Source organism: Canis aureus, chromosome 19 (genome assembly GCF_053574225.1).
Source record: "Canis aureus isolate CA01 chromosome 19, VMU_Caureus_v.1.0, whole genome shotgun sequence".
In the NCBI taxonomy this organism is placed as follows: domain Eukaryota; kingdom Metazoa; phylum Chordata; class Mammalia; order Carnivora; family Canidae; genus Canis; species Canis aureus.
This window is the reverse complement of record NC_135629.1, coordinates 49,610,400-49,633,010: the sequence shown is the minus strand read 5'-3', so window position 1 is coordinate 49,633,010 and position 22,611 is coordinate 49,610,400. Positions and strand designations below refer to the sequence as shown.

At 57.0% G+C, this 22,611-nt stretch overlaps 3 protein-coding genes across 5 annotated transcripts; all 3 read right to left on the bottom strand.

The window, feature by feature from the left end:
- Window positions 1-352: 352 nt before the first annotated feature.
- On the bottom strand, window positions 353-3,096 carry SAMD1 (sterile alpha motif domain containing 1). Its single transcript, XM_077859677.1, has 5 exons — window positions 2,057-3,096; window positions 1,341-1,635; window positions 1,155-1,251; window positions 947-1,058; window positions 353-838 (listed from the first exon to the last, which is right to left on the bottom strand). Exons 1-5 carry the CDS (start codon window positions 3,041-3,043, stop codon window positions 680-682), a joined length of 1,650 nt encoding a protein of 549 aa, XP_077715803.1. The 5' UTR covers window positions 3,044-3,096; the 3' UTR covers window positions 353-679.
- A 1,225-nt stretch (window positions 3,097-4,321) lies between these two features.
- Window positions 4,322-22,064, bottom strand: PRKACA (protein kinase cAMP-activated catalytic subunit alpha). 3 transcript variants are annotated; one of them, XM_077859674.1, is made up of 10 exons: window positions 21,911-22,064; window positions 14,180-14,241; window positions 13,591-13,719; window positions 10,674-10,772; window positions 9,546-9,628; window positions 8,596-8,722; window positions 8,397-8,492; window positions 8,176-8,298; window positions 6,285-6,449; window positions 4,322-5,870 (listed from the first exon to the last, which is right to left on the bottom strand). In XM_077859674.1, exons 1-10 carry the CDS (start codon window positions 21,954-21,956, stop codon window positions 5,745-5,747), a joined length of 1,056 nt encoding a protein of 351 aa, XP_077715800.1. In that variant the 5' UTR covers window positions 21,957-22,064; the 3' UTR covers window positions 4,322-5,744. The 3 variants fall into 3 exon arrangements, with proteins under 3 accessions (XP_077715800.1, XP_077715801.1, XP_077715799.1); XM_077859675.1 differs by lacking the exon at window positions 21,911-22,064 and adding an exon at window positions 18,457-18,549; XM_077859673.1 differs by lacking the exon at window positions 21,911-22,064 and adding an exon at window positions 18,279-18,450.
- SMIM46 (small integral membrane protein 46) lies at window positions 14,180-18,258 on the bottom strand. Its single transcript, XM_077859676.1, has 2 exons — window positions 16,597-18,258; window positions 14,180-14,241 (listed from the first exon to the last, which is right to left on the bottom strand). Exon 1 carries the CDS (start codon window positions 16,976-16,978, stop codon window positions 16,694-16,696), a length of 285 nt encoding a protein of 94 aa, XP_077715802.1. The 5' UTR covers window positions 16,979-18,258; the 3' UTR covers window positions 14,180-14,241; window positions 16,597-16,693.
- Window positions 22,065-22,611: the final 547 nt, after the last annotated feature.

Below are 22,611 nucleotides of genomic sequence, written 5' to 3'. Positions count from 1 at the left end.
GTCTTTCTCCTCAATGGTCTTAACTCTAGCCCCTCCCAGGAGGCTGCTATAGCTCTTCCTGCCCCTCCCCCACTCCATTCATAAAACTCAACTCCTGGCATTTTTTTTTAAAACTTTATTTAAAAAACCTTCGGTGCAATATTAAAAAGCAATACAGCCAGCTGGAGCGACAACCAACAGAAAGAAAGGAGAGGGTTAGGGAAGACCCAGGGACCCCACCCCAGCTGTTCCCAGGGGCTGGAGGCCAGAGGCAGACTGGGATAGGGCATGGGTGGTGGGGGAGAGAAGAAAGGCCACCCATCAAAATGAACAGGTAAAACAGAACATTTATATAGGAAACATCTGGGTGAACTGAAGAGGATCTAGGGTAGATAGGAAGCCCCCACTTTTTTTTTTTTTTTTTTTTTCAAAAATGTCCTAGACTTGGGGGGAGGGCTGGCCTCCTGGGATGAAATGAGCAGGCCCTGTCCCACCCCACACTCCTCTATTATGGAGTACAGGATGTGCTGGGGGCCAAATGTGTGTATGCTAGGAAAACACAGGGAAGAGATGAGAAGGGAGGAACGCCCCCTCACTGGAATCTGTTGAGGGCGGAGTGTCCCCATCCAGCTCCTGGACTCTGGGGGTCTTGGGTGAGATGGGGGCTGGAATGGGCTGGGGCAGAGGGGAGGCTGGGCGCTCAGCCTAGAAAGCCATCGGGGTCGTCATCCTCAAAGTGGCCTTGCTGTAGCACCTTGATGTGGTGCTCGTAGATTTTCAGGGCTGGGCCCAGGCGGATGGACAGGCCAGTCAGCACATCTGTGCGCTGCATGAGCAGCAAAGACTTGCCATCAATTTCCTGGGTGGGACAGAGAGAACGAGCGAGCAGGGTCACAGCAGGGTCAGAGCAGATGCCCTCCCACTGAAGCCCTGGAATAGAGGGGTACACTGAGAGATGGGAACTCGCCTGCTCTTGGAAAGCTGTTGCCTGCTCCGGGAAGCCGGCCTCGGTGAAGTACTCGACCACATCCATCACCGTCCACTCGACAGGGTCAGCCGGCTTCTCTTTGCGCCCAGAACTGTGTCAGAACAGACGCAAGCAGTGAGCTGCGATCCTCCCGGTTCTGTTACACACATGTAGGCAACACACCCATGGCTCAAATACCCCAACTTACGGACAGCCAAAGGGGGTTCCATCAGCCCCGGGCAGGGCTGGTTTTCCTGGGGGCAAAGGCACAGGGGATGGGGAGTCGGGCCCAGTGGCAGCAGAGGCTAGGAGAGAAAACACGTACGCCTATGGCTTTGTCTTGGGGTTCAGTTCCTCCCCACCAGGCAACACCCTTCAACTCAGAGATCCCTACCTGACCCCCCCTCCTTATTCATGGCTGCCATGGAGAACACTTGGCGGGTACCACTGCCCGGTGCCGGCCCCCGGCCTTCATCCTGGCCCTGGTGGGGTCCACAGGGCGTCCACTCCTTGACCCTCTCCTTGGCACTCTGAGGGCCTCGCTCGCCATTAAGCTGGTGGTGCTGGGCACCTGCTGGACGGTCACCCTCAGGCACCTCCGAGCCCTCGGACACATCATCTTCCTCATCCTCATCTTCGTCGTCTTCTTCCTCCTCTTCCTTCTCAAGCACTCGCTCTTCTCCACCTCTCTGGTGCCCGGGAGAGAGGCGGGAAAGGTTAGTGGCTGTTCTGGCCCCGGGCCCAGACCCTGCGATCCAGGAGCGAGTGGTGTGCTTAACACCCACCTTTAATATCAACACGGACTAACTTTTACGCATTCAGTCCGTGCCAGGCTCTGTGTTAATAAAGCCCTCAGTAGCCAAATCTCACTAAACTCGCTCAACAACCTCAAGGGGTCGCTACTGCTATTAAGTCGCTTTCTACAAGCGGAGGAAACTGAGGCTCGGCAAGATTAAGTCACTTGCCAAGGTCACCAGGCGCCGAACCCGCAGGAAAGACGCGAAGAGCCAGGGCCGCCCGCCACCCGGTTCCTCCCGGGACTCGCGCCCCGCCACCAACTTCGCCCGCACCTGCCTACCGCGCGGCACCCCCCTTCCCCAGCGCGCTCACCTTGCTCCGCGACGCGCGGGCGCTGGCGGCCGGCGGCGCCCGTCCGGGCCTGTCCCCGCGGGGCAGCGCGAGCGCTCCGAGGCGGGTGCGCTCCAGGCGGCCCCGCGCTGCCGCCTCTTCCTCCAGCAGCCCCTGCACGCGGCCGCGGGTCAGGCGGCCGCCGGCGCCGCCGCTGCCCCCGAGGTAGCGCACGACTTCCCGCAGGCTCACGGGCCGCGCCGGGCCGCCGGCCCGCGCCGCGCCCCCCTCCGGCGGCTGCTGTGGCTGCGGCGGCGGCGGCTGCTGCTGCTGTGGCGGCGCCGGCGGCTGTGGCGGCGGCGGCGGCAGCGGCGGCTCCCGGGCGGCGACGGCGGGCGGGGGGGCGCGGCGCGGGCCGGCCGGGGGCGCCACTGCCGGAGGAGCGGCGGGCGCGGGCGGCGGCGCGGCCAGGGGCGCGGCCCGCTGCGCGCGGGGGCCCGGCTGCGCGGGGCCGGGCGAGGGGGGCGCTGTGGCGGCGGCGGCGGCGGCCGCGCGGGGCGCCCGGGCCGGGGCGGTGGCGGCGACGGGCGCGGGCGGTGGCGGCGGGGCGGGCGTGGGCGGCGGCGCGGCGGCGGCGGCGGCAGCGGCGGCGGCGGCGGCGGCGGCGGCGGCGGGGCCCCCGCGGGGGGCGCGCGGCGGGGCCGGCGGGGTGGCTCCGCGCCGGGGCGGCTGGACGCGCGCCGCGTTGCGGTACGAGATGCTCCCCTTGTAGCTGACCCGGAGCACGGCGCGCTGCTGGATCAGTTTCTCGAGCTCGGCGCGCGTGCGCTCCGGCTCCGGGCCGTGCCGCCGCCGCACCATCCGGCAGATGCGCTCCAGGTCCGGCCGCGCCTTGCGCGAGCGCAGCGAGTCGATGGTGTCCAGGATCCACTCTTGGTAGTGCGGGGAAGCGGCGGACGACGAGGCAGCGGCCGCCGTGGTGGCGGCCGCCGCCGTCTCCGGCGGGGGTAGGGCCGGGGGCCCCGCCATGCCTCCCGCCCGGCCCGGCTGCACCGTGCGCGCTGCCTCCCTCCCAGCGCGGCGCCCCCCTCCCCGGCTCCCCTCCCTCCGCCGCTGCCCGCCTCCTCCGCCTCCCCCCCCCGGGGGGCGCAGCGCCTCGGCGGAGCGGCGGCGGCGCTGCTGTTTCTTTGCAAAAAAAAAAAAAAAAAAAAGCGAGAGAGAGGGAGCGAGAGAGAGAAAAAACAGTGAGAGAGAAAGAAAAGAGAGAAAAAAATATGCACACACTCACTCACTCGCACGCACGCACACACAGACCCGCTTCTGCTGGGCGCGCGCGGGGCCGGGGATGCGAGGAGGGAGGAGGGGAGCGCGGCGCGGCCGGCCCCTCCCCGCCGCCGCCGCCGCCGCACGCGCGCCCTGCGCCCGGGACACTCCGGCCCCCCTTCCTTCCCTCCCTCCCTCCTCCCCGCCGCCCGCCTTCCTCCCTCCCACCCCCACGCGCCCGCTTTTAAGGTGGAGCCCGGGCCCCCCGCCCGCCCCCTTTACCCTGCGCTCTCGCTCACTCTGGCTCGCTCCGGCCCCCCCTTACAACTCCCGCGCGCTTTTTAAGGAGGCGCCGTGGAGTTGGCGCCGGGGCGGGGGCGGGGGAAAGCGGCGGGCGGGGGAGGGGGAGGGGAGCGCCGGGGGGAGGGGAGAGGGGGCGGGCGGGGCGGGCGGGCGGCGCTCGGCCGCCCTCCAGCCATTGGGCGCGGGACCCAGACGTCCCCGGCGCCCAGCCCCCCTCTCCACGCCTCCCCGGCGCGCTCCGCTCTCGGGACCGCACTTACCGGGAACTCGCCGCCCGCGGGCCGGGCCGCTGCGCTTGCCGAGCGCCGCGGGGACCCTCGGACTGTCGCCGCCCCCGCGCCCCAAAGGCGCGCTTGGCCCCGCGCTCCGCGCCGAGGTTGCGGGGAGGGGGGCGCGCACGGTCCCCCCCACCCTCTACCCCCCCTGCCAGGGCCGCCCCCGCCGCCGCTCGGCCTCCCGGCGCGCCGGCCCCAGCGCCTCCCTAGAGCGCCCTCTCGGCCGAGGGCTGGACGCCGAGGGGGCGCGCCGCAGATTCGGGGACCCCGAATCCAGGGTCAAAGGGCAGTTTGGCGCCCCCTTCTCCTGCGGGGGGGTGGGTAGTGGCGGAATTCCGGCCAAACCCGGCTTTACAGGGACTCCAGGCCAGATCCTGATTAGCCAGGACGTTGGGGTCCGAAATTCTCTGTCCAAACCCCCGGGGGTATGTGGGTGGGTGACCAAAGTCGGGAACACCAGCGACACTTTTTTTTTAAACAAAACTTTATTGGTAATAGTTTTCAAATATGTTTACAACAGCACACTGTTCAAGAGGAAGTCGCGTCCTTCGCAGCACACAGGTTGAATCGCCCCCGTGCCCACCCGGGGCCCCACCCCAGGCCTGAGAGCTCCTCCTGGATGGGGAGAAGTTATGAGAGGGACAAATATGGGGATGAATGGGGGTGGCTCCCCACTTTTCTGTTCAGAGAGAAAAAAGCACAAATGGGGGGAGGAGAAGGGGTGATGGACAGCTGACAGCTAAGCAGAGGAGGAGCGCCCAGGATGGGGGGAAGGGGACGGAGGCTGCTGGGTGAATAAAATGGGCAGCCCCTCCCTAGCAACCCTGGCCTTGAACCCGGGACATGAGGGGGAGGAGGGCTTTGCCTTCTTTTTTTTTGGGGGGGGGGTTGCCTTCCCAACTGAGCTGAGGAGGCTGGGCATTAAAATCTAGCTCAATAAAATTAGAGTTTAGGGGGAGTGCTGGTGGGAGGAAAGACCCTGGGCTTGGAGCTCCCCTTCTATCTTTTCGGGGGACAACTCCTCTTTGGCAGGGACAGGGGCAGCTGCTTTCTTTGTCTCGGCCAGAAGCCCAAGGGTGAAGAAAGGTCTGTTGGGGCGGAAGGGGACAGGGGCTTCCTAAAGGGGCTGAGACCCTTCGAGGCTTGCCAGGGGACCCCCTGGGTTGGGGGGAGGTGGGCAGAGGAGCAGAGTAGATTAGCAGCTTGGGGCGGAGGTTTGAACCCCAGCTCCTTCCTTTACAAATTCAGTCTGCTTCCTAGCCTTGTTAAAATGGATTTGGGAAAGGGGGGGGCTGGGAGGGGTAGGGGTAGAGGAAGGGGGGGAGGCACTGGTGGAACTTAAATAAGATTATCTTTTTTTTTTTTTTTCTTTTTTAAATTCTAGCAAGCAGCCCACTGAAGAGGTCACTAAAATCTCTCCTTTCCAGGCACCACTGCTCTGAAGAGAAGGCTGGTCTTTCCTTCATTTGCCCTTAGTGGGTGATGCCTGTGTTCAGGGGAGGTGGGGATGGAGTTAAGTTTGGGCCCCTCTTTCCACACCCTGTCCCTGAATATGCCAGCAAGACATGGTCTGACTGGAACTCAGAAACTCATTTAAAACAGGCAGAAGTGGGCTGGGTGGTGGGCTTCTGGGGAGGAGGAAGGCAAAAGCAGTAGGGGTAGGGGCAGGAGGGTGAGGGGATAAGGGGGAGCAGCTGGTGTTTCCATTCCTCTGAATATCTGACTTCCTGCTCCCCCTACCCTGGAGGGTGGGGTGGGGGTGAAGTTAGATGCAAGGAACTCTGGGGCCCTCTGGCTGTTCAATCCAACCCTCCCACCCCCCCCACCAAAAAAAAAAAAAAAAAAAAAAAAGAAAGAGAAAGAAAACCCATGGGGGCACAGGCACACCCCTAAAACTCAGTAAACTCCTTGCCACACTTTTCATTGATGGAGACTCGGATCTCTTCCTCCTCATAGTCGTCAAAATTACTCGTGTCCCCAGGGCCTTTAAACTTTGGTATGAAGGGAGCTTCCACCTGGAGAGGGGTCAAGAACCACTCAGACCTCAGACCTCAACATAATCACCCTTACAACAATAAATATGAATGGCCTAACATTCATGAGATAATTTACTCTGACCCAGGCTTGAACTTACCATGAGAGTGTGGTCTCACTTTTACAACCTAAGAATCTCATTATAGCCAATTCACCAGAGGGATGTCTCCTACCCAAGGTCACAGAGTGACCAAATGACCCCACGGTCCCACTTCTAGACCCCCCACCGCTCTAAGGTGCCTCAGCTAGATTAACTCCAAACCTGTGGCCCATTTTCAGATGCCATTGCCTTTTCCATCTCTCCACTGACAGCCCTCCCTGGGAGCTCATGGCCGGCTCCCGAAGCCTTTGGTGCACATATTCAGTGGTGGGACAGGGGAAAGGAAGCGGCCCACCTTCCTCTGATAGATGGCGATCCAGTCAGTTGTGGCAAACCACTTGTGGTTCTTGATATCGTTCACCCCATTCTTGAGGTTCCCGAAGCGTTTGGTGAGGTCCACCTGCAACAGGTTCCGTAGCAGATCCTTCAGGTCAGAGCTGAAGTGGGACGGGAACCGCACCTGGGGAGGGGGTCAACAGACAGGGTGGGGCATTTGTCTGGAGTCTGGGGATCCCAGAATGCTACCTTTGCCTCCTAACAGCCCTACTGGGTGGAGAACCCCCAACTTGAGTGTGTTTTAGAATCCCATTAAAACAGCGTGTGGGGCCCCCTGGAGTATCTGAATCAGGAGTTTTGAGAACCTGTAGGTCTAGCCTGTTCCTCAGCCATGCTGATGCTTCTGGACAGGGGGCCACTCTGAGAACTGCTGCTCTGGGGTAAAGACTAGGATGGTTCCCATTTTAGAGATGAGGAAAGAGGCTCAGGAGGGTTAAACAGCTTGCCAGAGGTCACACAGAGAAGCGGGACAGGAGGGTTTCATCTTGGGTCTGTTGGACTCCAGAACTTGCATTCTTAGCCACTGTTTCCTAAGGCAGCTCTGCTGGGGCCTGGGGACTTCTGAAATATTCATGGTTCTGAGAGAGATGACTGTTCTTCTGTTTCCCCCTCTTTCTCTCCATAGCTAAGGCTCTTCCACTCTTTAAGGCTCAGTTCAACTCTTCCAGAAATTTCCCCAAAGCCTTGTTTGCAAGTAGTCACTGGGTTTACAGCTGCCACAACTAACTTCCAGCACGGCTCTCCAGCTTACATGCTGTATGACCTTGGCCATGGCCTTTAACCTCCCTGGGCCTGCGCCTGTCTCTCAGGCTTGGGGCAGATATCCCAGAGTTACAGGAGGGAGATAATACTGCTGAGCGTGTGAGAACTGTAAAATGCTACAAAGAAGGCAGTTATGGTCATCTTCTCTTGCCCCCTCAGAACAATCTATGTTTTTTTCTTTTTCTACTTTGGGCCATTTTCCCTACAATTTATTTTCTGCCTGGTGACAGACACTTTGTCTTTTCTTTTTTAGTGACCCCATGTCGCAGCTGATTTCTTTCTTGGAGAGGCAAGCATCTGGTTCCCCAGTTCTCATATGGGTAGGATGAAGCTCAGAGGGGCAAAGGCACTTGCTCAAGGTTTCAAAGCCAATGGGTGGCTGAGCTAGACTTGGAGCTAGGCCAGCGTCCCAGGCTGAGCTGGGAGCTGCTTCCACTAATTCCCGGGCTAAGTGGATGGATGGCTGGGTCCTCTCAGCAAGGCAGTGAGCTGAGGGCAGAGGTGGGGCTCCCACCTTGTCTTGAGCCCGTGGGGTCTATGATCATGTTCTCCAAGCCTGAGCTTCGTCACTCCTTTCAAGTGCTGGGGTACAGCCAAGGGGGTGCATCATGGGATGGTGAGCACATACTGTACTCTGTGACAGCTCTGCCCCCCACCCCCGTACCCCAAGAGTTAGCAAGTCTGCATTTGGGAGAGGACATATGGGCTGCATACCCTAAGTGACCCCGCAGGGTCTGGAGCAGTACCCAGGAACTGCACACAGTTGTTTTTCTGCTGTGTAACTTGTGAAGACTCATGCTCAGTGGGACGACTGGAGGCAAACAGAGCCTCCTGTCGGGCAGGGAAGGTGTTCAGGTGAGCCTTGGGGTTCTGGAAGCCCTTGAGGTTATCAACAGTGTGGGTCCAGGATTAGATGGGGAGGTGGTGTGAGGTGCTGGCCTCTTAATGTGACTGGTGCATCCAGCTTCACTGCTTGGCCTAACTTAATGAACTTCTAGATTGTTCTGACAACATGCAGGGCTCCACGGTGATCAGGACTGGTGGGGAAGGATCTGTCTGGGGGCTTAGCCCCCAAATCCAGGTCTCACCTTCCCAGAGACAATCTTCTCATAGATCTGGATGGGCTGGTCAGCAAAGAAGGGTGGGTAGCCAGCGGCCATCTCGTAGATGAGAACCCCTAGGGCCCACCAGTCCACAGCCTTGTTGTAGCCCTGGAGTGAGAGGGGAGTATGATGTGAGGAGAGGAGGATGGGGAGGGGGTGCAGGTGGAATGGGCCTCAGGGCAGTAGGATGGGCGGAGAGTGCCTACTTTGCTCAGGATGATTTCCGGGGCCAGGTACTCGGGGGTCCCGCATAAGGTCCAGGTGCGGCCTTTTACACGCTTGGCAAAACCGAAGTCTGTCACCTGTGGGCACAAGAAAAGGCTGTTGGCCAGGAAGGAGGGCGGGAGGGGCATGGATCCAGCCCACAGCCGCCTGGGCCTACCCCTCGCCTGCCCTGGTAGGCACCTGAATGTAGCCCTGCTGGTCAATGAGGAGGTTCTCCGGCTTCAGGTCCCGGTAGATGAGGTCAAGTGAGTGCAGGTACTCGAAGGTCAGGACGATCTGGGCCGCATAGAAGCGGGCATGCGGTTCACTAGTGGGGATGATTGGGGAGGTGACAGGTGAGTGCATGTGGTTATGCCCAGCATGACCTGCCCACCCCTACAAATGGTCTAGCAGCTGCCCGACAGAGCCGCCCCAGCCCAGCTATTCCAAATACATAAGCAGAGCAGACTTCTTCATATATGGCCCCAAATGGGAAAGAGCCCGCATGTCCATTAACAGAGGAACATGATCAGAATGTAGTAGATTCATACAATGGGAATTGTCCCCAACACCACTACCACGACAAACGATGAATATGCTCAGCAACATGTCTAGATGTTAAGACGATTATGTGAAGCAAGAGAAGGAACGGAAAACTATAAACTCTGTGATTCCATTTATATCATGTCCAAACCCAGACCAAACATATATATGGTGTTTGAAACCAGAAAGGACAACTGCCTTCTTCAGGGCGGCAATTTGCCAAGAACGGGGTTTGAGGGAATTTTCTGGGGGGGGGGATGGAAATGTTCTCCATGGTATTTTGGGTGGTGGTTTCACAAGTGTATGCAACTGTGAGAACACAGAGGGCAGAACGTTGAATATCTGTGTATTCTGTTGTATGTAAAGCACATACCTATATAACTAAGAAAAATGATAGCATAAATTTTTAAACTGCCAACTTAAACAGTGAGCTCTAAGTCACCGTTTCTGTTTTGTGGTGGTTGGGAAATCACAGATTCCTCGGCTCAGGGACAACAAGAACCTAGACAGACAGGGAGAGCCCACTGCCCGTCCCCAGATGGCTTGGTCATATGGTGACACCTGTGGACACCCCAGGCTTGCTGTGTGGCAGGGGCTGGCCGGCTCACCTGAACCTTCCGATCCGCCGCAGGTGCGAGAACATCTCCCCGCCAGGCACATACTCCATGACCATGTATAAATTCGAGTTGTCCTGTGGGAAGCAGCGGCTGATCAGGCCCCTGCTCCCCAAGCCCTGGGCCCCATTTGAAGGCCTGGTGTCCTTCCATAGCAGATGTATGAAAATGAAGTGACAACAACAATCCTGGCTCCCATATGAAGCCTGTTTGGAGTGCCAGGCACTGTACTCCCTGAGCCACCCGTCACATTTCCTTCTGCCCACAAAGTAGGAAGGGTAGCTGGTATCCTGCTTCTAGGGGGTCAAAGTGAGGGCTGGCAGGTGGGGTGTTAGGGGACCAGCCAACATGCCTGGGCTGGAGAGAGGACTCCATGGTGGCTCATGTCTGAGACTGTCTTGACCAAAGCTTGAGATTACAGTTTTGTCACCAGTAAAATGGGACCTGGATGGACTAGAGAACTGGTGGGGCCCCAAAACGAAAATCTGAAGCCCCTTGTTAAAATTACTGCAACTTTTAAGATGACAGCAGCAGAGCTTTAAATCACACACGGGGCCTGTGTGACTGTCTGGGTCTCAGGCATTGAATGGCTGTCCCCAGATCTTGTGATCACAGCTTAGGACAATACCTAAAATAGCTCATGTGGGGCACTCACACTGTGCTTGGAATGGTCATGGCTACCCCATTAGGTGGGGACTGTTATAAGCCCATCTTATAGACAAGGAAACTGAGTCTCAGGGACGGTGAAGTCACTTGCCAGCATCACACGGCCTGGAGGTACACAGAGCTAGCATTGGAATCCAGGCTGCATGGCGCAGTTCGGGCCAGTGGTTGTGTGTCAGGTGCTTGCTGTAAAACGGAGAGGTGGTTTGGAGGGATGTCAGCCAGATTGGGTGATCTGCCCAAGGTATTCAAGCTGGAAGCTGGCGGGTCCAGGAGTTGAACACAGGTCTACCAGAGTCTCAGGCTGACTCATGCCCCCAGCATCCCTCCTCTGGGGCTCTCCTTTCCTGTTAGTAGGCCTGCTTCCTCAGGCAGCCACTGCTTGCCCTCAGCCCCCACCCAGCTTTGGGGAACCTGAGGCTGTACTGCTGAGCAGTGACCCTGGCCTGGGGACCCCACCTTGAAGGAGAACTCGAGTTTGACGAGGAACGGGAAGTTGACCGCTTGCAGGATGCGCTTTTCGTTCAGGGTATGCTCAATCTGTTTCAGCTTCACGACCTGTAGGGGCAGGAAGGGAGGGCAGAGAGGAGGGTGTGTGAGAGGTTCCTTCTTTTCCCTGATACCCAGATGTAGGGCCTGGTAAAGTCAGGGGGTTGGGAGAGTCAGAGAAGGCTTCCTGGAGGAAGGGACAGCTAAGCTGAAACTGAAAAGACAAGCAAGAGTAGTGCCTAAGAGATGGGGGCTTTAGAAATACCTTCCCTGCATTCAGAGCAACCTCACCACAGCCACTCAAACCCGAGGCTAATTGTTCCTCAGCTGTCCCCAGCAGGTACCTCACACATAGTGACAAGAGCCCTGAGGGGCATGCACTGTGCATGTGGCAGTTTGGAAGACTCAGATGCAGAGAAGGGAAGTGACTTGCCCAAGGTCACTCGCAGCTAGTCAGTGTTAGGCCCACATGACTCATGCAGGCAGGTTGGCCCTTTGGTCAGCTCTGATCTGCTGTCCTCGGGCATTTCCTGCTCTGCTCACAGCTGGTGCCATAGGTCTACACCTGCACTGTCCATTGAGTCCACACTAGCCATGTATGGCTGCTGAGCTCCTGAGATGTGGCTAGATGACTAGGGAACACAGTTTAAAATTTTAAGTTTCAGAGGCACCTAGGTGGCTCAGTGGTTGAGCATCTGCCTTTGGCTCAGGTCTTTTTTTTTTTTTTTTTTTTTCTCAGGTCTTGATAGCAAAGGTCCTGGGATCGAGCCCCGCATTGGGCTCCCCACAGGGAGCTGGCTTCTTCTATCTATCTATCTATCTATCTATCTATCTATCTATCTATCTATCCATTCATTCATTCATTCATGAGAGACACACAGAGAAAGAGAGAGAGAGAGAGAGAGAGGCAGAGGGAGAAGCAGACTCCATGCAGGGAGCCTGACATGGGACTCGTTCCCAGGTCTCCAGGATCACGCCCTAAACCGCTGAGCCACAGGCTGCCCCAGGAGCTGGGTTCTCCCTCTGCTTATGTCTCATGAATAAATAAATAAAATCTTTTAAAAAAATAGTAAAATAAAATTTTAAGTTTCTAAAATGAACATTTAAAAATGGATATTGGGGGGCACCTGGGTGGCTCAGTGGTTGAGCATCTGCCTTTGGGTCAGGTTGTGATCCTGGGGTCCTGGGAATGAGTCCCACATTGGGCTCCCTGTGGGGAGCCTGCTTCTCCTTCTGCCTGTGTCTCTGCCTCTCTCTCTGTGTCTCTCATGAATAAATAAATTAAATTAAAAAAAATTTACAGGGCAGCCCAGGTGGCTTAGCAGTTTAGCGCTGCCTTCAGCCCAGGGCCTGATCCTGGAGACCCAGGATTGAGTCTCATGTCGGGCTCCCTGCATGGACCCTCCCTCTGCCTGTCTCTCTGCCTCTCTCTCCCTCTCTCTCTCTCTCTGTGTGTCTCTCGTGAATAAATCAAGTCTTGAAAAAAAATTTACAAACGGAGGCTTGGGGTGCCTGGGTCCCTCAGTGGGTTAAGCGTCTGCACTGGGCTCAGGTCATGATCTCAGAGTCCTGGGATCAAGCCCCATATTGGGCTCCCGGCTCAGCAGGGAAGCTGCTTCTCCCTCTCCTCTGCTGCTCCCCCTGCTTGTGTGCATGTGCTCTCTCTCTCTCAAATAAATAAATAAAATCTTAAAAAGAAAAAAATCTATTAAAAAAAAAAGGACACTCAAGGTAGTTCCTGGGTAACTTAAGCTTGATTAGAATAATGCGGGCTATGTGAATCTGCTTTTCCAACCTCTCTGCTTTTTCTTGTTAGAAAGTGAAGACTAGAAAAGTAAAGACTTAACATCTGAAGAGATGTAAGTATAAAATACAAACGGGACTTTGAAGACTTAATACAGAAAAAAATTGAGATATCTCGTTAATGATATTTTTACACTGGTTACATATGTTCAAATTACAATATTGTAGATATACTGGCTTAATTAGAGTACATTGCTGAAATTAATTCTACCTATTTCTTTTTACTTTTTTTTTTTATTCTTTTTACTTTTTTTTTTTTTTTTTCTTTCTTTTTACTTTTTAAAAGGAGTTTCTAGAAAATTTAAAACCAGGATGCCTGGGTGGCTCAGTGGTTAAGCGTTTGCCTTTGGCTCAGGGCGTGATCCCCGAGTCCCAGGATCGAGTCCCACATCGGACTTGCTGCAGGGAGCCTGCTTCTCCTTCTGCCTCTCTCTGTCTCTTGTGAATAAATGAATAAAATCTTTTTTTTTTTTTTAAATTTAAAACCATATATAGCTTGTAATACGTTTCTACTGAACAATGCTATCCTACAGCAGTGTCTGGCATAAAGTAGGGTCTCAAAAATATTTACAGAAACAAGGTCTATGTGGGGCACCTGGGTGGCTCAGTCAGTTAAGTGTCTGCCTTTGGCTGGGGTCAGGATCCTAGGGTCCTGGAATCGAGCTTTGCATTGAGCTCCTGCTTAGCGAAGAGTCTGCTTCTCCCTCTCCCTCTGCCACCCCCAACTCCTCACTCCTGCTTGTGTTCTCTTGCTATCTCTCTCTAATAAATATATTTTAAAAAAAAGAAAAGAAAAAAGGTCTGTGTAAATACAACACTTTCCCCAGGACGACTTCTGACTTCCTTGATATAGACTAGGTGTCTGAACCCATGTCCACTACCTGGATTTCCATCAGTGGCTGGTCTGGAGGGGAAGGTTCATGAAGGCAGCATGGGCACTTCTGGCCCTCGGGTCTGGCACATTATGGAGGCTCAGAAAACAGTTGGTGAATGACAGACAGGGAGACCACTCAGGCAGTGGGAACAGTCTGAGCGAAGGCCCAGTGTGGGGAGGATGGTGGTCTCCTGGCCCAGCCATGCTTACCTTCTGTTTGTCGAGGATCTTCATGGCAAAGTGGTTCCCGGTCTCCTTGTGCTTCACCAGCATCACCCGCCCAAAGGAGCCCGTGCCGAGGGTCTTGATTCGTTCAAACTGATCCAAATGGGCTGTATTCTGTGGATGGAGGATTTGGGAGGGTCAGGGATCCCCTCCAGGTGGGAGCAAGGCCAAGGTCCGGGGCATCCCCTCTGCCACCAGCAGAGGGGGCCCAGAGGAGTGGGTGGAGTGCTGGGGGTGAGGACAGGGGGCGGAAAAACAAGATGGCGAAGGACACATTCCTTAAGGCGGATGGCAAGGGCCAGATCTGGCCCTGGCCTGGGGCCCAGGCACTGCTGGCAGCTGCGTGGGGGGCAGGGGCCACCAGGTGGAAGGGGGTGGTGGGGTGGGGGAGTGTGGCAGTGGGCGATTGGGTGCCTCTGCCCAGGAGTCCCCATGGGCATCTAGGGAGCAAATGGGGGCAGGTCCAGAGACCTCCACAAGGCCCTAATAGTCCTCGCCATGTTACAGGGACACAGCTGTAGGATGGGGGGCCGTGTGCTCACCCCTCGAGGCTCTTCCTCCAAGGGGGGCTTACCTGAGCAGGATTTTCCCATTTTTTAAGAAAGTCTTCTTTGGCTTTGGCTAAGAACTCTTTCACTGAAAAGAAAAGAGAGTGTGTTAGGTAGAGACCCCATCTTATCAGGGTGGGCCTAGGCTATTCCTGGGGAGATGCTCATTTGTGCAAAGTGGGACATAGCTGTCTCAGCCCAGAGACTGACCTTTGGTAACTTCAGGTACCCTGGCTGAGCTGGAGGGCAGCTTTGGGGGGTCCCAATCTGGGCTGGGGCCTAGGCCCCCTTTACTCAGAGAAGTGGGATACAGCCTCAACTCTAAACCAAACGGGGTGCAAGTTGACTCGGGGGGTTACTCTTAGGGGTACAGAGAGTGGCGCTCAGGCCAGCCCACCCCCACTCGCCCCAGTTCTGACCGACATTCCATGGCCAGGGCCGACGCCAGCCAAGATATTTATAGCCTGGGGATTTGGCTGCTCCTCCAGCCCCTTCTCTGGGGAGGCCAGGCCCTGGGTGGAGGCCTCTGGGGCTCGGGTAGCAGGCGCCCTTGGGGGGGCTCAGCTGTTGCCTTGGCCCCCAGCTGGCCCCACTCCTGCCTTTGCCAGTCCTGGGGTCCTTCTTCCAGAGCTGGTTCAAGGGGGGCCTTACCCAATGCCCATGCTCTATGGGCCCTTCAGCACCCCAAGGCAACATCACCATCTGGCTAATGGTGAAGACCTTCTGGTGGACCCTGGGCCTACCAACTTTCCTTTGACCCATTCTTCCCATTTACTATCCTAGGAAGCTGAGGCTTGAAAACAGGCATTCTCACCAAGGCTGAGAAGGAGCCCAGCAAAGCAGTAAGGGGCCAGGACTCTGGGACAAGATCAAGTTCAAATCTTAGCCTGGTCTCTGATGAGCTGCGCAACTGACCTGACCTCAGTTTTCCTCATCTGTAAAATGGGATTAACACTAGTAATGACCTGGTAGGGTGGTTGTGAGGACTGAACAAGTTAATCTTGGCAAAGGCGGTTGGACAGTGGCTGGTACAGGGTTAGTGCATTATATACACGTTTTTAAAGATTTTATTTATCTGACACAGAGAAAGAGAACACAAACAGTGGGGAGCCGCAGGCAGAAGCAGGCTCCCCAGTGAGCAGGGAGCCTGATGTGGGGCTTGATCCCAGGGATCATGACCCGAGCTGAGCTGAAGGCAGACACTTAACCAACTGAGCCACCTAGGCACCTCATGGGTTAGTGCATTATAAATGGCAACTACGGATTCTGTCTTTAAGTATTTCTAAAAACTGTGATACAAAATATGGGGGCTGAGGGAGGGGTGTGTGCATTGACCTTTCAAACTTTAAATGTACAGCCTGGTGGATTCTTGCGCTACTGACCTGTCCTTGTAACCACCATGCGGGGCCAGGCACATTGTTGTTCAGGGACCCTTCTCGTGTGTCAGTCCTGTGCTGAATGCTTTCTATGCTTACTTCCTATCCTGATGGGTCAGAACTGCTATTACTCTCATTGTACAGATGGGAAGACTGACCAGGCCTGAGGTTGCCGGCCGGACCTCATTGCCCACAAGATTAACTGCTTCACCCTTGGCTGGAGGCAGTGCACCGGAATGGCCCACAGACAGAGCTGTCTTCTATTCTATTCCTTGATGTTCCTGCAACATCTGCCACCCTCAGGGGTTCTGCACACTTGCACTTTGGCTTTTGTCTGTCATCTGCCTGGACTACCCAAACACAGTGCTAGGAATCCCACACAGCCTCATGGGTAGGCACCACTCCCATGGGCCCCAAGACTCCCCTAAGCGTCTGGGGAGAAGATCCTTCCATGGGGCTACAAGTGTGGCAGATGAAGACACTGTTGGCCAGGAAAGCCCTAAAATGAGTGACGGAGCAGACAGGGGGCAGTCAAGAAATGGCCAGGAGTCCTAGGCTGGTACCTGGCTGGGCCATCCACTGCTTGAGACCTCTCTGAGCCTGAGGGCTGCACCAAATCCAAGGCTTTGGCTAGCAGAATCTTTTTAGACATATAACACCTTCCTTGGAAACCTACAAACATACACACTAGATTCTGGATGAAGGTAGCCGTGGAGAGGGTACCCTCTTGGGGCTTCATCTTTGCCCACCCAAGAAGGCAACGGAAGGGGTGTGGTAAGAAACCAGAATGCCCAGTCCTGTTCCCCTGAGAACTGCCATACTCTGCTTTTTCTTGACTCAGTGGGCCTGTGCCTTTGGCTGTCTGCTAGTACCCCACTGAGAGGCTCCAGCCCTAATACAGCCCTTGTCTGGACTCTCAAAGTACTAAAGGCCAGACTGTGTCCCCTTTGGTGCCGTTGGCTTGCCAGATTTGGGCACAGTTGGGAGGGGAGACAGTGCCAGAAGAAATGGGCAGATAAAGGGGGATAATGATGGGGGGAACCCCAGCCAGGAGCCCCCATACTCACCTCTGCTTCCTACCTCTTCCAGCAGAGGGTGCAATGCAATGGGGGGGTGGAGAAGGATAGGGTGATCTGGCACCCATCTGCCCCTGGCCAGGGAGGCTCAGGGTGCTGGCTGTGGCTTAGGGGCCCAGAAAGCGTGGTGCAGGTAGGCCAGGAAGCGGATAGTCAGGTGGGCCCAAAGGAGCAGCTGCAGCCACAGCTGGAAGGTGGTCTCCGAGTCACTGCCCCGGCTGCTGCCTGACCCCACATCCATTCCAGGCAGCCCTGGACTCTCCCTGCAATCTTCCCTTTGCAGGGAAACCAGGAATACGCAAAGCCTCTGAGCTGGCTTCCTCCGGAGGGCCTCAGGGGACCAGGGAGGAGGAGCTGGTTGCCAGGGAAGCATTTAAAGGTACCTGCTCCCAGCTGGCCAAGGTTTGCAAAGGCCCTCCTTGGCAGAAGGCAGTGGGAAGATTCTCCTGAGGGTGTCCCTTCTGGCTGGCCTGGCTGCCCCAGGGGTGGAGTGCTAAAGCTAACTTCCTGTTCCAGGGACTTCACTGCTCCCAAGATGCCAGGTCCTGTTTTCCTCAGTGGGTGAACTACCCAGAGGATGGCACCGGATGTGCCCAGGGCAGTGCCCACTGGGCAGAGGAGAAGGAGTTAAGGTTCAGGCCCAGGCAGCAGCAAGGGGCTCCCTGGGGGCCAAAGAGGCCCCAGAGCCCCGTTAATTAGCTGAAAGAGCGGATGGAGAGAAAGGCGTGGTGGTTGGGGGGAGTGGCAGATGCAAGAGCCACCCTATCCATTCCCCAAAGTCCTCTTTGAACTTGGAGCCCCCAAATCCCACTACCCTGAGAGAAAAGTGGGTGCGTCTGGATTTGTCTTATTCCTGTGTAGAGGCAAAAAAGGGACCGACAAGCGCAGGATGTCCTTGGCCTCTGCCAAACGTTGCCCTGTGCTTGGCTCTGCTTTCAGCCATGAAAGTCCAACCGGAAACGAAAGGCTAAACCTAGGGGTGGGGGAAGGGAAGGCAGCCTTGACCATCTTCCTCCTTCTTTCCACATCCCAAATAAAGTGGAGGGTCAATGGTAGCTTCTCCGAAAGTGCCCAGCACCCGTGGCCCCTGCTAACAACAGGAAGTGGCAGAGAAGGGAAATCCAGCCAGCTGCTGGCTTATGAAACCTGCCCCCCTGCCATGTCTCCTATGGGGAATTGAGGGGGGGTGGTTGCCACCCTCCACTTGGGCTGGGTTTGATTTGGGCTAACAGAACCCCAGACACCCCTCAACAAGCCAGGGCCACAGCAGGAGGCAGGAGCCCAGCCTCAGACTCCCCAGACAACCATCACAGCACACTCTGCCCTCCCAAACCTGTTTGTCCTGGGAATTCTGGGGCAGGGATGGATGCCCTGCCTGGGCTGGGACCCCTACTTTGGGCTGGCTGATTTCTCCAATCCAGCTTGGACCCCAACACTGGACTGGACCAATTGCTATTCTGAACTAGACCCCTGTTCTGGACCAGATCACTCCCCAGTCGGATGAGCCCCCATCCTCTACCGAACCATCCACTATGTCCTGGACTCCACCACTGAGCTGAACCAAGTCCCATTCTGAGCTCAGCCCAACCCTGGTCTGGACCATCCCACCGCCTTGGTCCGAGCTGGACCCCCACCTCTGGGTGGACCTTGTCTCTGGATGGGGCCACCCATACCTCCGCTTTTCCCCAGGCCCGCAAGCTCGGGGTTGTTAGTAAGGGAGGGTTTGCAGGGCCAGCCAGGGGTCCACAGACTCTTCCTCTCCACCTGTTCTCTAGACCCCACTGCAGCCCTTCCCTGGCTTGAGGGGCAGAGTGCCTGGGAAGTTGCTATAGCAACAGGGCTCATCCTCACCATCGTTGGTGTTGGAAGCCATCACTCAGTCTTCCTCTCAGGGCACCAAGACTACGGTGGCTGGGAAGGCTCATGAGACCTGCTGCACCAGCTGGGCTGCCCATGCCCAATGCTCTATCTGTAGGGGGAGGCAGGGAACTGTGGGGTGGTGGCAGGAAGAGAAACCTAATTTAGGGACCAACGGGTGCAGGGGAGGGACAGACAGGACCCTCAAGCTTATGTAGGCCTGACTGGGCTGAAGGAAAAGCTGCCTTGGCAGGACCCTCTTGGGCACCCATACAACTGCCAATGCACACAGGGTGTTTGCTACTCTCAGGCTTCTGGAGGATGGTAGAGGGCCACTATTCTTTCTGTTCAGGGGTCTCTGGGGGGGGGCACATCTCGCACAGCCTGGATCTGCTTGTCCCTAGACCTGGAGGGGTCTCTGGGGGCTCCCTCTCACCAGCCCCACTCCGTCTGTGCGCCAGCTCCCAGGGGTGCCTTTGGCCAGTGCCAGCCAAGGCCTGAGCTCCACTTGGCCGCTTGTCCCCGGGCCTCTTGGGGCCACTGCTTCTCTCAGTTCTCCAGCTTGCTCAGAGCCCAGAGCTTGGTCTTTTTATATGTCCTCTTAGCATCTTAGCATCTGGCCTCTGCCAATGGCTTTGGCATCTTTGGGTACAGATCCCTCCTCACCGGCACCCCACCCCCACCCCTCACACCGTCTCACCCCAGAGCTTGTTCTAGATCCCTGTCCTCCTAGGAGGAAGCTGACACTGTCTCCTGCCATGGAGACAGTAGCATGGGGGCTGCAGAATGCCTCACTGTTGCCTACTATGGCTTGGGCATGTTCCTTACCCAGGTCAGGCTGGCAGCTGGCAGATGAAATTCAGGTGCCCCCTGCAGGCTGGCCTGGCTACTGCCCCCACCCCTACCCACATCCCACCCTAGTTACAAGAGGGCAAAGTTTGTCTAATTCCATCCTTTTGGAATCTGAGCTTGGAAGCAAAAAGGGCTTCCTCTCTCATCCTATATCCTTCTCTGAGGGCCCCTGCAAGCCTCTGGAAGGAAGTAGAGCTTGGGACATTTCCCGAAGTTTGACATGGGTCCCACTGGTGGGGCATAAAATGATTTTAGGGATGTTTCACTTGTACAGTTACATTGTATTTTAATGTGTATCAGAGAGAATATGACTGGCACAGCAATCTCACAATTTCATTTATATTACTGCTTAGGTAGGAAAGATCAAACTTTGCATCTGAACAAAGGTGGGTCAAAACTTTATTATTTTAAATTAAGAAAATGTAAGCAAATAGAGTAAAAATTAGGGAGGCAGCTTGAGCGTATCTGGGCTGGGAAATTCTGGAGTCTAGGAAGTCGGCTGTAAGCGGATCTGGATGTGAATCCTGCCTCTTTGACATCGTCTGTGTCAAACTCAGATGGCATGTTTGAAAAATTCGGAGAAAACTCTTTTAAAAATCACTCAAGCAGAGAGATCTATGGAGACCATTTAGTCTGGCACATCCTAGATGCCCAATAAACAGGAGTTCTGTTTCATCGTGATAGTCTACTTCTGGGTGTCTGGCCTGCGCTCTGAGAGAATTAGTGTTTCCTTCCAGAGCCTCTTTGATCTTTTTCTCGGGGATCCTTTTCCCTGTGCAGCTTTTTGCCCCACGCCGCGTGTGTTTGATATGCCTTGAAAGTTTTCCAGGACGATGTCATTTCCCCAACTTTCAACTGAGCTACTGCAATATATAGCCACTTGCTTCCACCTTCTACCTCCCAGATAGCCTCACCTGCTGGGGGCCCAGCCCCTCCCCCTCTGCCCAGTCCCCTCCAAGCTCATGCCTAGACCTTTTTTGGTCACTACCCACCTGCTCCTCTGTCATCAAGTGCTCAGCTACAGGCACTTGCCTCCCTGTCCCCCGCCCATCGGTGACATGTCACGCCTTCCCATGGCTGCTTGGTGATTCTGAGTTCTGCCACTTGAATCCGTGTGGGAATAAAGTTCCTTCGGTTTCATGCCTGGGCCTTTCTGGGGGAGGGGGAGAGGTGTATTCAAAGAACTCAGACGTTGGGGTCTGAGACCAGAAATTGGGAAGGGCGTATTTGGACACGGCCTCCCTTTTCAGTTCTGACTATTTCTGGGTAACTGGAAGGGGATCCTAGCTAAGGTCCAGCTACAGGTCTGGAGAGATGACAAATTAAGATCTAGGGGAACTGAGTAAGGGGCTTGAGGCCATTTCTGAAGGCATTTCCAGACACAGAATCTCCCTGGCCGGAAAAGGCCAACATAATTTGGGGACTGAGCGGGGAAAACAGGCCTCTCTCTGGCTGAGCCTTGGGAATGATCAGAATCTATTTGTCTCTTGGCAAAGCAAGTCCTTAGATGTCACTCACTACTCTCCCCAACTGTCATGCCTCAAGTCCCCTTTCTTACCAACCCAGCTCAAGCTGAATGAGCCCTGCTAAACCCAGACACTTCATACCCCACTTTTCATCCTGGGCCAGGAGCGGGTGAAGAAGCCCTGGGCACTGGGCGAGTGACGGAGCCTCAGTTGTGAAACAACCATTTATTGAGGGGCACTCCAAGACGCCTAGAGCTCACTGCATAGCAGGAGATGAGAAGGAGCACTGCTGATGCCACCCCCCTTCCTCGCCCCGAACCCAGGAAAGAAGATGCAATGAATCCCAGCAAGACGGGCTCAAACTTGGCTTCAGAAGCACTGAGGCAGTTCTTTAGGTTCATAAACAGTCTGCTACCTCGGCTAAGGACAGACGTTTGCTTGGAGGAGGGTACACAGGCAGAGAGGCAGAGTGACAGAGTGACAGGATGGGAGAGGGGCAGAGGGACCCAGAAAGATCCTGTCCCCCATGCCAAGTGACACAGAAGGGAAAAACAACGCTGGAGGTGGCTCTGGGAAATGCTTAAGGGGGGCAGCCATGGGTTTGGAGGGGGGTGTGATAAGGTGAAAAGGGGAAGGGCAGGAGAAAGATGGCGGGGGCTGGAGGGGGGAGGGGTGTGGTCACCAAGTGGCCAAGGTCCCTGCGGGGTGGAGGCAGACCCCACAGCGCTCCCACTACGGCAGAAGCCTGGGTCGGGGTCTGGCAGTGGGTCCCATTAGAGGCAGAGGTGAGGGAGGAAGTGGGGGGAGAGGGACCAGGAAAGGAGGGGTTGGGGTGGTGACAAGGCCCCATGTGGGGCCCCAGCGGTCATACGTGCCTTGGTTGGCAGTGACAGCTGGGTGGGGGGGGCACAGTCTTTGCAGTGGGGGGTGGCCTTTGGCAAGGGGGCCCCTACGAGGGTCTTTTGCGGACCCTGGGCGCCAACCTTGGACAGGCAGGGGGAAGGGGCGCCGGGAGGGGGATGAGCAGAGAAATGGGGGGGGGGCGCAAAGGGGGAGGGGCCAGGCGGTGATGGACAGGGCGGGGGCCGGCTGCGAGGGGCCGGGATCAGGGTCACGGCCCGGGCACTCACCGCTCTCCTGCTCGCTGCCCTTCTTGGCGGCTGCGGCGTTGCCCATCGCGGCGACGGCGGCCGGGGCCGGTCCCGGAGCTGCGGCGCGGCGGGTGCTGGCGGCGGCCGGCGGCCCCGGAGCGCGCTGGGCGGCGGCGGCGGCCCCTCGGGTTGGCTGCGCTGGCTGCGGCGCCGCGACCCCCGCCCAGCCCCTGCTTCCCGCGTCTCTCCGCGCCCGCCCGCCCGGGAACCTCAGCCCAAGTCCGCTGCTGCTGTCCGTGACGCCCCCGCAGCCCGCCGCTCATTGGCCGAGGCCGCCCTGAGTGACGGCGCCGCGCCGCCGCCCATTGGTCCTCCGCGGCCCCCCCGAGCCGCCATAGGCCCTCGGCTCCGTGACGCGCGCCGCGGACGCCCGGCCACTCGCGAGCTCGCGAGGCCTCAGCGGGGCGGGCCGGCGCTCCTGATTGGCCACGGCTCCCGACAGGGCCCGGGGCCCGCCCGGCGAGGCCGCCAATTGGCGGAGGCGCGCCGCCCGGCCAGCCCCCCGCAGAACCTTCAGTGTCAATCCCGGGGTGAGAGGGCGGGGCGCAGATGCAGCCTACGGCCCGGGCCGGCCGGGCGGGGCGGCGGAGCCTGGCGGGGGGCCGCGCCGCGCTCCGAGGCCCAGGAGGCGGTCCAGGCGGGCGCCCGCCCGGCCCTGTCCGCGCCGCAGTCCCCCGCCT